Here is a 14782-nt window from a genome sequence, read left to right on the forward strand (position 1 = left end):
AATATGCTGGAAGAACTATCCACCATAATATGCAGCAAATGAGCATTAAGTGGGGACTTGGAAACATTAAAACAACCAAATTTTGACAAGTGAATAGTGTATAAGAAACAAAACCTCGACTGCTGGGAGAGATCCCCAAAACAATTGACAGCATAGTCACGACAAACAATTTGTTAACTGTTCGTGAAATAGAGATATGATTTCAGGCACTGTGGAGACAACTACCTTTTCGAAGATGATGCCAGAATTCGATAAAATAAGGACGGACCAAAAGCAACGGCCACTGCGCATCTCCGGCACCAACTGCTTCACGATGGACATCCCGACCCCACGACGGGCTTTTTGTCCCTCCGCGCGATATTCCGGTAGCCGACCTCTTAAGAACTCGATACATCTTAAGAACTTTTTTCTCTAATGATGACGTTTTCTGATTTATCCTGATGATCATTACTTTTGAAATAAATTAATTGGATCATAAAATTTAACTACTAAATAAAAAAAAAGACAAATATGTGTCTAAATAGAATTTTAGAGGAAGCTTGAAAACTAAAAGAGATATCATTTTAAAACTACAAGCGCTTCATAAAAAGTTGTATAAATGTTCGGAGTGGAATGAAAATTTTTAGTCTCTGCCCGTAGAACTGCGGTTGGCTCATCATCCGCTGCCAGGAAGTTCACCCCGCTGTTGATTGACAAGATGAAGGACCCCGCGAAAACAACTTCGGGGCCCACGTCTAGCAACCGATCCAATAACCGGGTCCTGCGTCTTCCCTTTGACCCTCCCCGTTTAGTTAGCTGGTTTGGTTGGGGGATTTGGTCGCCATGATGTAACGGGAGAGAAGGCGAATCTCCGGTCGCTTAATTTGACCGCAACGAAGCAACCACGCACCTGCTAACGTTTCGTTTTGATGCACCTCTCTCGCCGCGGTTCGCCTTCTCGCTTCTTCTGGTTCTCCTCCGATTCGGCGATCCACTGCTAACCCTAATCCATCTGAAGTTTTTGGAGTTTTGATCGATTGAAAGGTGCGCCTTCTTCCACTTCTCCTCGCCTTTTTTTTTTTCCTTTTTTGGATTTCTCTGGATCTACTTCTGTATCTGTAAAGTTTAGTACTGATGCAATATTGTTGCTGGAATCGTAGTTAGATTTTTCTATCAATTAGATAGAGTATTTGTTGGGTCGGACACGGCGAGTTGACTTGGAACTAAGATTGAAAAATTCTGATTTGTTCACAGATGATCCGTTCTATTTATTTGATCCTACACTTGTATATGAGAACCACATGGAGTTGCATTTGCTTTAGCGCTTTATTTTATCTTATAGTTTTGATATGATAGATTATGATTGTTGTTAGATCTTAATCCTTTTTTCCCCATTTTTTTTCTTGCTCATCAGACGGAATTTTGATTGATCTGCGCTTGACACATGGAAGCTGTGAATTCTGCGGTTGCTCAAACCAACCTCCTCAAACTTAGGAATCGGAGCACTGTCTCTAAACATTTGTGAGCGTTACTATTCCTCTCCTTGAATGTTTCCTACCTTATATTTTTCAAGTGGATTCCTCTTTTTAGTTATGAAATTATTTCGTGGTTGTTATTTACCTCCTTGGTCTTTGATTACGATTCTCATTGCATCCTTAAAGATGTGCTAAGAGGTAAATTTTCTTTCATGTCGAGGCTCAGGGGAAGTACTTCGGTATCTTGTGCCAAGTTCACTTCTAACTTCCCTAACTATGGTCTTCAGAAAATTGGTAGGCCATTAAGTTCATTTGCCTTATTTAGTCTTATATCTGATGTCATCAAGTGGAATTTTTCTCAATCTATTCATATTCCAGTCAAGAAGCACAACCATGCCGGAAGTATAAAATGTTCCACTGAGGCATATCTTCATGATCTGAATTTCCCCCAAATTGCTTCAAGTACTGCTGAAGAAAAGGTCGGTGTGTTGCTGTTGAACCTTGGTGGTCCAGAGACTCTTAATGATGTTCAACCATTCCTGTATAATTTATTTGCTGATCCAGTAAGTTATTCTGCCAAATGCCAACTTTTGCTATGTTATAGAGGTGAATAACATATATTGTCATCTCATCCATGCCCTTGTGTGCTTAGTTGTTCGGATTTTGCCAATGCAGTGTTTGTCGTTTCCTTTAGTCTGCTTCATATTGTAGTAATCAGATCTTAAATTGTTTATTTAAGCCGCCACTGCTGGGTAGAAGCATTTGAAACTCTGTTCTATACTGATGTGATAAGTTTGGCAATACGCAAGGACATCGAGCACAAAGAATAAGACTTAAAAAGAGAGTTCTGGAGAGTGAAGCTGCTATAGTGGTTTTTACCCCCCTTGATTGAGGCTATCACTGATAGTATTTTAGTTGGAAGGCATGCAGCAATAGCTACACAGTTGTTGCACCATCAGAAACATTAGTTCAGATTGTTCAATTACTAAATATGGGCATGATTTCAAAATGCATGGGATAAATCAAATGTTTATATGCTATATTCTATCCTCTTCTTCTTGCAAGAACTTTAGTGCACATGTTCTTCATGTTATATAAAACAAAATTTTGAGTTTAATCTTTTCTTATTTTACTAGTTGCTTTACCTAAGATGTTTTGTTTTTCTCATGGTTTTGTTTTAGGATATAATACGACTTCCTAGGTTATTTCAGTTTCTTCAACGACCTCTGGCCAAGCTGATTTCAGTTGTCAGAGCTCCAAAAAGTAAGGAGGGTTATGCTGCTATTGGTGGTGGGTCACCTTTAAGGAGGATAACTGATGAGCAGGTCCATAATCTGTTTTCTTGCAGCTATTTCTTACTGAAAGGAATTTTACATGTAAATCATTTTTTCCCCAAAGGAAAGATATCTGAGCTAAAATGTTGGCAGAATTTCATTTTGAATCTAAAGCTGTCTCTCTCATTTGTCATTTTGGAAAATTTTCCTGTGGTTGACATAATTGAATTTAAATTAAAAAAAAAAATCAGGCAGAAGCACTAAAACTAGCTCTCAAAGACAAGGATCTGAATGCCAATGTATATGTCGGCATGAGATACTGGAAGCCTTTTACTGAGGAAGCTCTTCATCAGGTATTTAGCTTCATTTGTATGCTCTAAGCTCTGTAATTGTCTTGTGTGTTTCTCATTATCTATTAATTGCTTTTGTGATGCCTTTGATTGTTGAATCCTGAAGCTATGCATCATGTTTACATCACTCTTAGAAGCAAAACCTTCCTTATTTCTCCATTCGGTGGCAATTTTCATGCATTTTCATACTGTTAGTTATGCAAATTTATACTGATAGAAGAAGTTACTACACATTGTGCAAATGCTACAGTAGAATTGGTTCAATCTCAAAGTGATTATCTGTTATTTGATTAATCATACTCATAGCAATGGTAGCTACACTGTTACCTACAAGTTCTTGCTTGAGTTGATATTCTCCAAATTCTTCAGCTAAGTTGGATTCTTATTAGTCACCTATCTGATGACAGGTAAAGAAGGACAAGATAACAAAGCTTGTTGTACTTCCTCTTTACCCTCAGTTCTCCATATCTACTAGTGGTTCTAGCATCCGTGTACTACAGAGCATTATCAGGTGGATACACCTCTTGGTTCTTAGTTAAATGTTATCAGCTGCCTAAGCTTTGTTCTTGTTTGCTTACTGTGACACGACATATTGTAGGGAAGATGATTATTTTTCAAGATTACCAATATCTATTATTGAATCATGGTATCAACGTGAAGGTTACATCAAGTCAATGTCTGAATTGATTGAAATTGAACTGCAGAAGTTTACTAAGCCTGAAGAGGTAACTGTTTGATTAATGTTGAAATAACTTTCTCCACTTTATTAATTAATGCCACATTTATGCATGATGAGAGTTTTTCTTTGCTTGCTAATCATGGTTTGTGAGCTTTTCTTTTCTTATCCATGCTCTGGTCCCACATTCTCAGATCAGTGAGGTCGTCTGGTGGTGCTTAAGATGTTAAACTTTTGGTTTAGGCATTTAAAATCTAGCATAGAGTCAATAGAAAAACCAGGATGAAATAAAGCATAATGTAGTTGGTTTTCCATATTTTTGCCATTTGGTTTAGTGGTCTGATGAAATAGGCTATATTTGTTCTTATTTGTGCATAATTATTACTTTTTTTCTCCTTGGTTGTTGATGCAGGTCATGATATTCTTCAGTGCACATGGAGTTCCACTTAGTTATGTCAAGGATGCAGGTGATCCATACAGGGATCAGATGGAGGATTGTATCACCTTGATCATGGCCGAATTAAAATCACGAGGAATCAACAATGCACACACTCTAGCTTATCAGGTTTAGTAACTTATCTATCTTTTCAACACGCCAACAGCAAGTTGTTTTCCAATTATTAGTGGTGCTATTATGTAAGTTTATAATATATTTTAAAGGAATATTCATGTCATTTACCAACATCTCATGATTTGTTAGAGATTTTTCTGTTCGGTTTGTTGTTTGTTCATGTAATTTTTTACCCATTGCAGAGTCGAGTTGGTCCTGTTCAGTGGTTAAAGCCGTATACTGATGAAGTCATTGTCGAGCTTGGTCAGAAAGGTGTAAAGAGCCTTCTTGCAATCCCTATAAGGTAACTTGTTCTGTCTAACCTTGTCCTCAAATCTTTTCCAGATTCAGCTGAATTGTTGTATGGTTATACAAAGTTTTTGGCCAATCAGTTGCAGTTTGTGAAGAATCATATGCTGCATTAATTCATCAGCTAAATTTGTAGGAAGTATTTCTTTGAGGCACTTACGATCATGTCACACATCAGGTTTTTGTAGCCCATGCTTGAATGTGCTTTATATGTTTGTATGCCAAAATTGACTTAAAAATTAGAATTTGATGGAAACTGTTTTTTTTTTGTTCAGTGAAGCTAAACTTGATAGGAGAATCATTTAAAAAGAAATTAAGACCTCAAGCTCAACTTTGGGATAAAAAGACCCACTTGTTATACAACAAATGTACTAGAAGAAATTTCTCAATTTTTTGTTAGATTTATCTGAGGTTTTGATCTGCATATCATAGTAAATTAGGAAATATGAAAATGGTGGATAATGAGGTAGAGCAGCAGCAAAACTATTAGAAAAGGAGGGTAAATCAGCCACATTAAGATGACCATCTAGTAAGGTCCTATTGATATCCAAAAACTTTTTAGTAACCATAAGACAAGTTGTAATGTTGTTGTTAATCAATAAAAGTTTGGGTAAAGATAGATCCAAGTGTTGGGTAGGCATTTGTCCTATAGTAACAGTATGAAAGCTGTAAACTACCCCCATAGGGTGTTATTTTAGTTTCTTAACTAATTATGTATCGCCATCTTAATCTAGCACACATGCTACTTTTGATAGTCACAAAGGTCCACTACATGCAGTAGCAACCTTTACACAGTAATTTAAAGGGAAAAATTGTGTCATGCTGGAAAAGGGTTGTTTAACTAGTTCGTATATTTGGTGATTGTGAATGATATTGATATCCTGTTCTTGCTTCTTTACAGCTTTGTCAGTGAGCATATTGAAACTCTTGAAGAGATTGACATGGAGTACAAACACTTAGCTCTGGAATCAGGCATTGAGAACTGGGGCAGGGTGCCAGCTCTGGGTTGCACCTCTTCCTTCATCTCTGATCTTGCAGATGCTGTTGTTGAAGCTCTTCCATCTGCTTCAATCTTGGATGCAAAGAGTAGTTCCACTCCAACCGAGACTGAGATAGATCCTCTGCAATATGCGATCAGCTTTCTTTTTGGCTCATTTTTTGCACTTTTTTTGTTGTTGTCTCCTAGGGTGCTTTCTGCATTTAGGAATTCCCTCTTCTAATGCACCAATTTTGGCCAAATATACACTTAAGGATTTTGTTGAACCCCCAAGTCGTCTCTGAAAGTGATGGCTTCCAAGCACATGGTTTGATCAGGGATGTAGTTTTGCATAAAGTCTAGCATTAGATTCATGTAGCTGCCTTAAACTCAAAACATGATTTGATATGATTCTATACCTGTCAGAACTCTGAAAATTTAGTATCTAGATCAAAATCACTTTCTACATCACTCAAATGTGATCAGATACCTTATAGTTGAACTCTGATTGTGCTTCAAAATAATGTTGGAGACCATTTGTTGGGATTAAACTTGTTCTATTGTTTTTATCAATATGATTATCAAGAAATACAATAGATGTATTTTTTCCCATATTGTCATAAATACCGTTTCTTTTATCCGTACTTCATATTGGTCTCATATCTGATTGAATGGGTGGAATATCTAAAGAGGGGCTTGAGTTTAACAGATATAGTGACTATTTTTTCATAATCTTGCAAATACAAATCGTAAACAATTCCAATAACCACCACAAACAGCTTGAAATCAAATTCATTTTTCGGATCGAATGTACTTTTACATGGCCCAATAAAATAGATCCGAACGAGTTTTTCCTGAAATCAGATCCGACCAGATCGTATTCATGAAGATGGTATTCATGATAGTGATCCATTAACTATAAAGATGGTAATAATGGTATTCATGAAGATACTCATGATACTTCATCGAAAATGAACAATATCTTTGAAGGATCAATCAACGAATCTTTCAGACCATTAGAGGCATGACAGCTGCTCAGTTTTACCATTGGAAATCATATTCTTTGAAGTTGCTTTTTGTTGGAAACCAAGATGCATGACTACTTGAAACTATAATTATATCACATTGGAAGTACAAAAAATCTATTGAAACTATAACAGGAAAAAATGATTTTAATCTTTTCATAATTTATATTTTCAATAGTCAACTACTCTATTAAAGAAGTAAATCTAGATTGTAGTATTTAAAGGGATGAACCCTCAAGTTTCCCTTAGTCTCAAGTTTTTTTTTTTTGTCTTGTCTTGTCTTCATTTCTAAGGTAATTTATTTTTTTGGTTGCCTTCCATATTTTTCTTTTAATCATCTTGGACATTTGATGAATCTGATTTTTTACATTCCTGACCTACATCAGGAGTCCTCATGAGTTGGATGGCTAAGTTTGATGGTCAAAGGACGGATTATGCTAATGAGATTGGCGATGTCCGTGAGCGCCATGAGTTTGTCATTGCAGATTTAGAGTCGCAACTGCGTGATGCCAAAGCGGCTATGGAGAACGAACTGGCCGCCGCTCGTCGGAAGTGTATTCCTTGTGGGGAGTATATGCCGTTAGAAGAGTTTGAGTTCAATCAGCAATGCTGGACTGAGTACCTAAATGCATGTCTGGTTAACAACTTTGCAAGCGCGGATCGGAACGAAGAAAATGCAGCTGATGCAGTTGAGGTCTTTGGTGAGGTAGTTAGGCGGCGACATCTCCTAGACTTTATCATGCAGGGTGAGAGACAGAATCAACTTCAGGAATATGTGAATGCGAAGATCGGGCAGTTCAAGAATGTCAGGGAAGGGCGTGCAGCCAAACGACTTCGAGGTCTCTTGAAAACAGTGGAACTTCAGGCCGATGCAGATTGGATTTTTAACATACGCTTCGCTGATCCTGGAGAATTCACTCCTATGTTTCGAGACCTCTGGGAAACAGTGAGCCTTGAGTCACCTGCTCAGACACCACCGAGAGTACCGATTGCTGCTGGCGGAGAAAATCCCGATGGGGTAGATCCTCAGGCCGATGCAGATAGGAATTTTAACATGCGCTTCGCTGATCCTGGAGAACACACTCCTATCGCAGCGCCGGGCCCTGGGGCGCAAGCCCAAACCCACCATCCAGCGAGGCCTCGAACTTCGCGTGTTCAACAAGGACCTCCTTGCATCTCACCCCCGCATACACGTTCTGGGAAGACCTTCGGGCGTGGATTCCAGGGCAATCCCCTCGCCCGTAGTCGGTAGGAGCTGTAAAATCATCGGCGGTGGCGAGGTGGGTGACTGTTACGCAGATGCTTGCATGCTTGGAACCCCCGCAGAGATTTCTCAGGGATCGTTTTACTGTACTGTTGCCAGTGGCCACCGCCCGTGAAGTCCTACAACTCCCCTCTAACTTGCCTGTTCCTGATGAGCCCACTGCATGCCGTACGAGAAATTTTAATTCATGATGCTACTTCTGGACCTCTTTGATTTGCTTTTTGGTTGTAAGCGTAAAACAGGGTTTGAACAATTTGCTTTCAGAATTCTGACTTTATCTGGTTAATTTCTGTTTGTTAGCGTAAAACAGGGTTGAATAATAAAGAGTGTTTTTTCCTAGATAGGAAAGAAGAGTTAATTTATTTATTAATTAAGATTCTTTCAAAAATTTAATTAAATTTAAAAACTCATATTCTCTTAATAATAAAGAGTGTTTCCCCCTAATGGGAAAGAAAAGTTAATTTATTTATTAAATAAGATTTTTTTAAAAAATATTTAAATTTCAAAACGCATGTTCTCTTAATAATAAAGAGTGGTTTTTCTCGGATAAAAAGGAAGGGTTAATTTATTTATTATATAAGATTTTTTTAATTAATTAAATTTAATAACGCATGTTCTCTTAATAATAAAGGGTGTTTTTTCTGGATAGGAAAGAATAATTAATTTATTTTTAATTTAATTAAATTTAAAAATGCATGTTCTCTTAATAATAAAGTGTTTTTTATAAGAACCAAGAGTTAATTTATTCATTAAATAAGATTTTTTACAAATTAATTAAATTTAAAAACACATTTCTCTTAATAATAAAGACTATTTTTTAGTTTATTTATTTATTAAATAATATTTGAAAAATTAATTAAATTTAAAATTTTAAAATTAATTAAATTATAACTGAGGTTCTCTTTAGTGTTTTTTTTGGATAGGAAAGAAGAGCTAATTATTTATTAACTAAGATTTTTGTTCTCTAAAAAAAAATAATAAATCTCAGTCAGTCTCATGGACTCAATCCCTGTGCATGGTCGGTCCAGTCCCATGGATATGAAATTAAGAAGAGTTCATTTATTTATTAAATAAGTTTTTTTATTAATTAAATTTAAAAAATTCATGTTCTCCTAATAATAAAGTGTTTTTTTAATAAGAACCAAGAGTTAATTTATTTATTAAACAAGATTTTTTTAAAAAAAATAATTAAATTTAAAATACATGTTCTCATAATAATAAAGACTATTTTTCTCGAAAGAAGAGTTAATTTATTTATTAAATAAGATTTTTAAAATAAATTAAATTTAAAGATTTTAAATTAATTAAATTTAAAAACTCATGATCTCTTTAGTGTTTTTTTTTCTAGAGAAGAAAGAAGAGTTAATTTATTTATTAATTAAAAATTTTTGTTCTCTTAATAAAGAGTGTATTTTCCGGATAGGAAAGAAGAGTTAATTTATTTATTAAATAAGATTTTTTTTAATTAATTAATTTTAAAAATATGCTCTCTTAATAATAAAGAGTGTTTTCCCCAAGATAGGAAAGAAGAATTAATTTATTTATTAAATTAGTTTTTTTTAATTAATTAAATTTCAAAACGCATGTTCTCATTCTAATAAAGAGTATTTTCCTCAGATAAAAAAGAAGAGTTAATTAATTTATTAAATAAGATTTTTTAAATTAATTAAATTTAAAAACGTATATTTTCTGAATAATAAATAGTGTTTTTTACTGGATAGGAAAGAAGATTTAATTTATTTATTAAATAAGATTTAAATTTAAAAATACACGTTCTCTTAATAATAAATAGTGTTTTTTCTGGAATAAGAAAGAAGAGTTAATAAATAAGAAGAGTTAATAAATAGTTTTTTGTTTCTTTGGAAAGAAAAGTTAATTTATTATTAAATAACATTTTTTATTAATTAAATTTAAAAATGTATGTTTTCCTAATAATAAAGAGAATGTTTTCCTAAATAAAAAAGAAGAGTTAATTTATTTCTTAAATAAGATTTTTTTAAAAAATAATTAAATTTAAAAAGGCATGCATTAAGTGTTTTTCTTTCCGGATAGGAAAGAAAAGTTAATTTATTTATTAAATAATATTTTTATTAAAAAAATTAATTAAATTTAAAATGGCATGTTCTAAGTGTTTTTTTTCCGGATAGGAAAGAAAAATTAATTAAATAATTAAATAAGATTTTTAAAAAAAATAATTAAATTTAAAAGGCATGATCTAAGTGCTTTTCTTTTCGGATAGGAAAGAAAAGTTAATTTATTTACTAAATAAAATTCCTAGCTGACCTGTATTCTGTCAGTGTCTGCAGCATTCAGTTAAATAGTTAATTAATGATATTACAGCTCATCCGCAGGGTTGCCCTTTAAATTAATGAGCTTTACCAGAGCCACCTTCAACCTGTCATCTCGAGCCAATACTGCGTAAGTACGCAGTAGCATTTCTTCTACTTTAATTCACGAGTTTCCTGCGCGAAGGAAAGGTCAAAGGTGGAAGAAAATACGTCTAAGGAAACATTTTATTTTTAGGCAGAAGGAAGTGTAAGAGTAGAGGAATTTTTTCTAACTTCTTCACATATTATATTGCTTTTGCTCCATTTGTATTGAGGCATTACTGTTGGTGACAAATTTTAGTCAGAAGTTCATAGCAATCTAATTAAAATGCTCAGTAAAGTTTTAAAATTATCAAAATTCTCTTGCCATCTCCTTTCTTTCCCCTAGCTACTAACTAAAAGCACTAAGAAGCCCAATCATGTCGACAGCATATTATTTCCGAAAGAATTTATGTAATAAATGTTATAGAGATTTATAACACTTGTTGATTGGATAATTTGCAGGTCTGTAACTGGAACAGTGACATGATGGATAGAACACAAGTATTGTTTATTTATCTGATATCAAATATTTTGTGGCTTCTGTTCCTTGTATCCATAACCTGTACTGTGGTGGTGAAAGGCCAATCTGATCATGAACTAGAAGTGCATTTAAAACGCCTGAACAAACCTGCAGTTAAAACCATGACGGTAATACTTTAACTTGTTGTAATTTATCATCTAATTTTACATAAACAAATATCTAAACAAGGACAAAACTTTTTTTTTTTTTTTTTGGTACATTACAGAGTGCAGATGGAGAAGTAATTGATTGTGTTGATATCTATAAGCAGCCTGCTCTTGACCACCCCTTGCTCAAGGATCACAAAATTCAGGTTTAATTAATTGGCTTTTGTTTCTTTAATTTTATGGGCTTTTGTAAGTATTTTTCTTGAAATTTAAATTTTAGAAAATTAAACAAAAAGTTCTCTTTTTTTGTATGTCATACAGACCCTTCAAGATTTATAGATTTTTTTCATATAGAATATTAAAGTACTGAAGCTAGGATGTCTTTATAGAATATGTTTTTTTTATATATATATTTATACTCTCATTATTAAAAACTAATAACAATTTCCTTGTGTGTATAATATTTATAGATGAAACCAAGCTTCATACCAGAGGTGGAAGAAGACCATAACAATCAAACAATAGCTGAGCACGCAACTCAAAATATCGAGAGTTGTCCACCAGGAACAGTCCCAATTAGAAGAGTTCAGATGAGCGATCTACGTAGAGTTGCATCCTTAGAAAACTTTGGAACACGTAACACTAATGGTGGAACCATTGATGTAAGTCGATCATTTAGAATGCAAATCCTATATATATATATATATATCTGAGGGCCTCTAAATAGGGAGTTTCCAATGGAGGACTTCCTTTTGGTTGTTCAATTTCATCAGGATCGATCATGATGCTCTTTATCGATCATCAATGGTTCCTCCATGGAATTAAATGTAGAAGTTTTAAGATGTATAAAATACAAAATAATTAATGAATTCTTCTTCAATAATTAATTGATTTCCTTTAATTGTGATCATCAGCAATCAGGAGCCATTCAAATCGGAGGACCTTACACTGGAGCAAAAGCTGAGATTAATGTTTGGAATATTCCCGTGGAACCTAATGAGTGGAGTCACAGTGCTATTGAGATATCAGACGGCGTGAATTACTACGTTGAAGCTGGCTGGACAGTAAGCATAATTTCCATTAATTATTTAATTAGTGGCTAATTGTATATATCCACAACATCATATCATTGAAAACTAATTAACTGAAACAATAATTCCATGCACTGTATATGAACACATGCATTTCTTCAGCAGTATGTTTGGCATGCAGCCGTTCTGTGGTTTACTTATATAATGATTTATAAAGATTGATGAATTACATCATAAATTATTACTTTGGCATGCAGGTGAATCCAGAGTTATTTGGGGATCAAAAAACTCGGCTGTACACTTTTTGGACAGTGAGTTTTCTGTTAATCATTTTAATTTCGTGCTCACAAATATGCATGGCTTTAAAACTAACAGCTTCTAAAACATATTGCAGTATTAATTAATGTTTATAATTAAACTCGATCGTAATTCGACTGGTTGCCAAATGATCTTGAATCAATTCGATCGACCATGCATATTGATAAAAACCAAAAGGGCATGCGTGCATGCATATATGCATTTAGCTAGCTGTCTGATGGATTCATGTTAATTACTGCGCGCATGCAGGAAGATGGGTATGGAAAGACAGGTTGCTATAACTTACTCTGCCCAGGCTTCGTCCAAGTCAGTAAAAAGTTTGCGCCGGGACTTATTCTGACCCCTCTCTCATCCTACAACGGCGCACAATTCGCCGTCTCAGTATCAGTTTACAAGGTATATATATATATATATACTCTCCAATATATATAATTAAAGCTTAAAAAATATATATAATATACAATTTTTGTTTGTATATATTGATCGACAGGACGAGAAGGAGTGGAATTGGTGGGTGGTAGTGAAAGGGGAGCCGGTAGGTTATTGGCCGGCAAAGTTGTTCGGAGGTGAGGGCGTGAAATTTCAGGAGGCGAAGCAGGTGAAGTGGGGCGGTTCGGTGCTGAACACGTGGAACCAGGGGCGTCACACGACGACGCACATGGGCAGTGGCTTCGTGGCTGAGGCGGGATGGGCCAAGGCAGCCAACTTCGGATCTGTGTACATCTTGACCCCGTCAAACAACTTGGTCCCACAAGGCGGCAATGCCGGCGCCCGTGCGCGCCTCTTCGCCACCGCCAATCATTGTTACAGCGTCATACCGGGCCGAGGTTCCGTATTGTTTTATTTCGGAGGCCCTGGAGGTCCCTATTGTGCCAAGCAAGCTAGCTAGCTAATTACTTATTTAATAATATATGTCGCTAGTTAGCGCAGGGTTGCTACCTACTACCTACCTCTAAGACTAGACGTGCAAATTGATGCGTATTGAATCTCGCTAGAGTTGAGAAATTGGAAAGATGGATGGATGTTCTTTTTTAGTTGTGGGTTCAATCATCTTAGTTTAGTTTATGATCATCTATAAAAAAGGTAAATTAAAAATTTATAATTGATCATTATGGAGAGGGTATTATTTTGATTTCATAGACTCTTATCCACTTCAATAAATCTGCTATGGAGAACGAACTGGCCGCCGCTCGTCGGAAGTGTATTCCTTGTGGGGAGTATATGCCGTTAGAAGAGTTTGAGTTCAATCAGCAATGCTGGACTGAGTACCTAAATGCATGTCTGGTTAACAACTTTGCAAGCGCGGATCGGAGCGAAGAAAATGCAGCTGATGCCGTTGAGGTCTTTGGTGAGGTAGTTAGGCAGCGACATCTCCTAGACTTTATCATGCAGGGTGAGAGACAGAATCAACTTCAGGAATATGTGAATGCGAAGATCGGGCAGTTCGAGAATGTCAGGGAAGGGCGTGCAGCCAAACGACTTCGAGGTCTCTTGAAAACAGTGGAACTTCAGCCACCTGCTCAGGCCTATAAAAAACCCGATGCGGCTGGCGGAGAAAATCCCGGTGGGGCAGATCCTCAGGCCTATAAAAATAGGATTTTTAACATGCGCTTCGGTGATCCTGAAGAATACACTCCTATCTTTCGAGACCTCTGGGCAACAATGGTCCTTGAGTCACCTGCTCGGACACCCCCGAGAGTACCGATTGCGGCTGGCGGAGAAAATCCCGATGGGGGAGATCCTCAGGCCGATGCAAATAGGATTTTCAACATGCGCTTCGCTGATCCTGGAGAACTCACGCCTATCGCAGCGCCGGGCCCTGGGTCGCAAGCCCAAACCCACCATCCAGCGAGGCCTGGAACTTCGCGTGTTCAACGAGGACCTCCTTCCATCTCACCCCCGCATACACGTTCTGGGCGGACCTTCGGGCGTGGATTCCAGAGCAATCCCCCTCGCCGGTAGTCGGTAGGAGGCGGAAAATCATCGGTGGTGGCGAGGTGGGTGACAGGCCTTGCTTGGAACCACCGCAGAGATTTCTCAGGGATCGTGTTACTGTTGCCAGTTGCCACCGCCCGTGAGGTCCGACAACTCCCTCTAACTTGCCTGTTCCTGATGAGCCCACTGCATGCCGTAGGAGAAATTTTAATTCATGATGCTACTTCTGGACCTCGTTTATTTGCTTTTTGGTTGTAAGCGTAAAACAGGTTGAACAATTTGCTTTCAGAATTCAGACTTTATCTGGTTAATTTCTGTTTGTAAGCGTAAAACAGGGTTGAATAATAAAGAGTGTTTTTCCTCAGATAGGAAAGAAGAGTTAATTTATTTATTAAATAAGAGTGAATTTTTTTTTTAATTAATTAAATTTCAAAACGCATTTTCTATTAATAATAAAGAGTGTTTTTCCCCAGATAGAAAAGAAGAGTTAAGTTATTTATTAAATAAGATGTTTTTTTAAAAAAAATAATTAAATTAAAAAACACGTGTTCTTTTAATAATAAAGAGTGTTTTTTCCCGGATAAGAAAGAAGAGTTAATTAATTTATTAAATAAGATTTTTTAA

The 14782-nt window shown here is 35.9% G+C and overlaps 2 protein-coding genes across 3 annotated transcripts; both read left to right on the forward strand.

Moving 5' to 3' along the window:
- The first annotated feature begins 808 nt into the window (after window positions 1–808).
- LOC141836296 (ferrochelatase-1, chloroplastic-like) lies at window positions 809–6057 on the forward strand. Of its 2 annotated transcripts, none has more exons than XM_074723754.1 (11): window positions 809–1023; window positions 1394–1500; window positions 1675–1748; window positions 1833–2017; window positions 2636–2779; window positions 2980–3081; window positions 3486–3589; window positions 3677–3803; window positions 4167–4319; window positions 4508–4608; window positions 5515–6057. In XM_074723754.1, exons 2-11 carry the CDS (start codon window positions 1424–1426, stop codon window positions 5831–5833), a joined length of 1386 nt encoding a protein of 461 aa, XP_074579855.1. In that variant the 5' UTR covers window positions 809–1023; window positions 1394–1423; the 3' UTR covers window positions 5834–6057. The 2 variants fall into 2 exon arrangements, with proteins under 2 accessions (XP_074579855.1, XP_074579856.1); XM_074723755.1 differs by having other exon boundaries at window positions 1681–1748.
- Window positions 6058–7006: 949 nt separating this feature from the next.
- LOC141835714 (uncharacterized) lies at window positions 7007–8112 on the forward strand. Its single transcript, XM_074723088.1, has 2 exons — window positions 7007–7453; window positions 7547–8112. Exons 1-2 carry the CDS (start codon window positions 7009–7011, stop codon window positions 7864–7866), a joined length of 765 nt encoding a protein of 254 aa, XP_074579189.1. The 5' UTR covers window positions 7007–7008; the 3' UTR covers window positions 7867–8112.
- Window positions 8113–14782: the final 6670 nt, after the last annotated feature.

Source organism: Curcuma longa, chromosome 10, assembly GCF_044706935.1.
Source record: "Curcuma longa cultivar G26 ecotype Majalengka, Jawa Barat chromosome 10, ITB_CL_G26_1.1, whole genome shotgun sequence".
Classification (NCBI taxonomy): Eukaryota; Viridiplantae; Streptophyta; class Magnoliopsida; order Zingiberales; family Zingiberaceae; genus Curcuma; species Curcuma longa.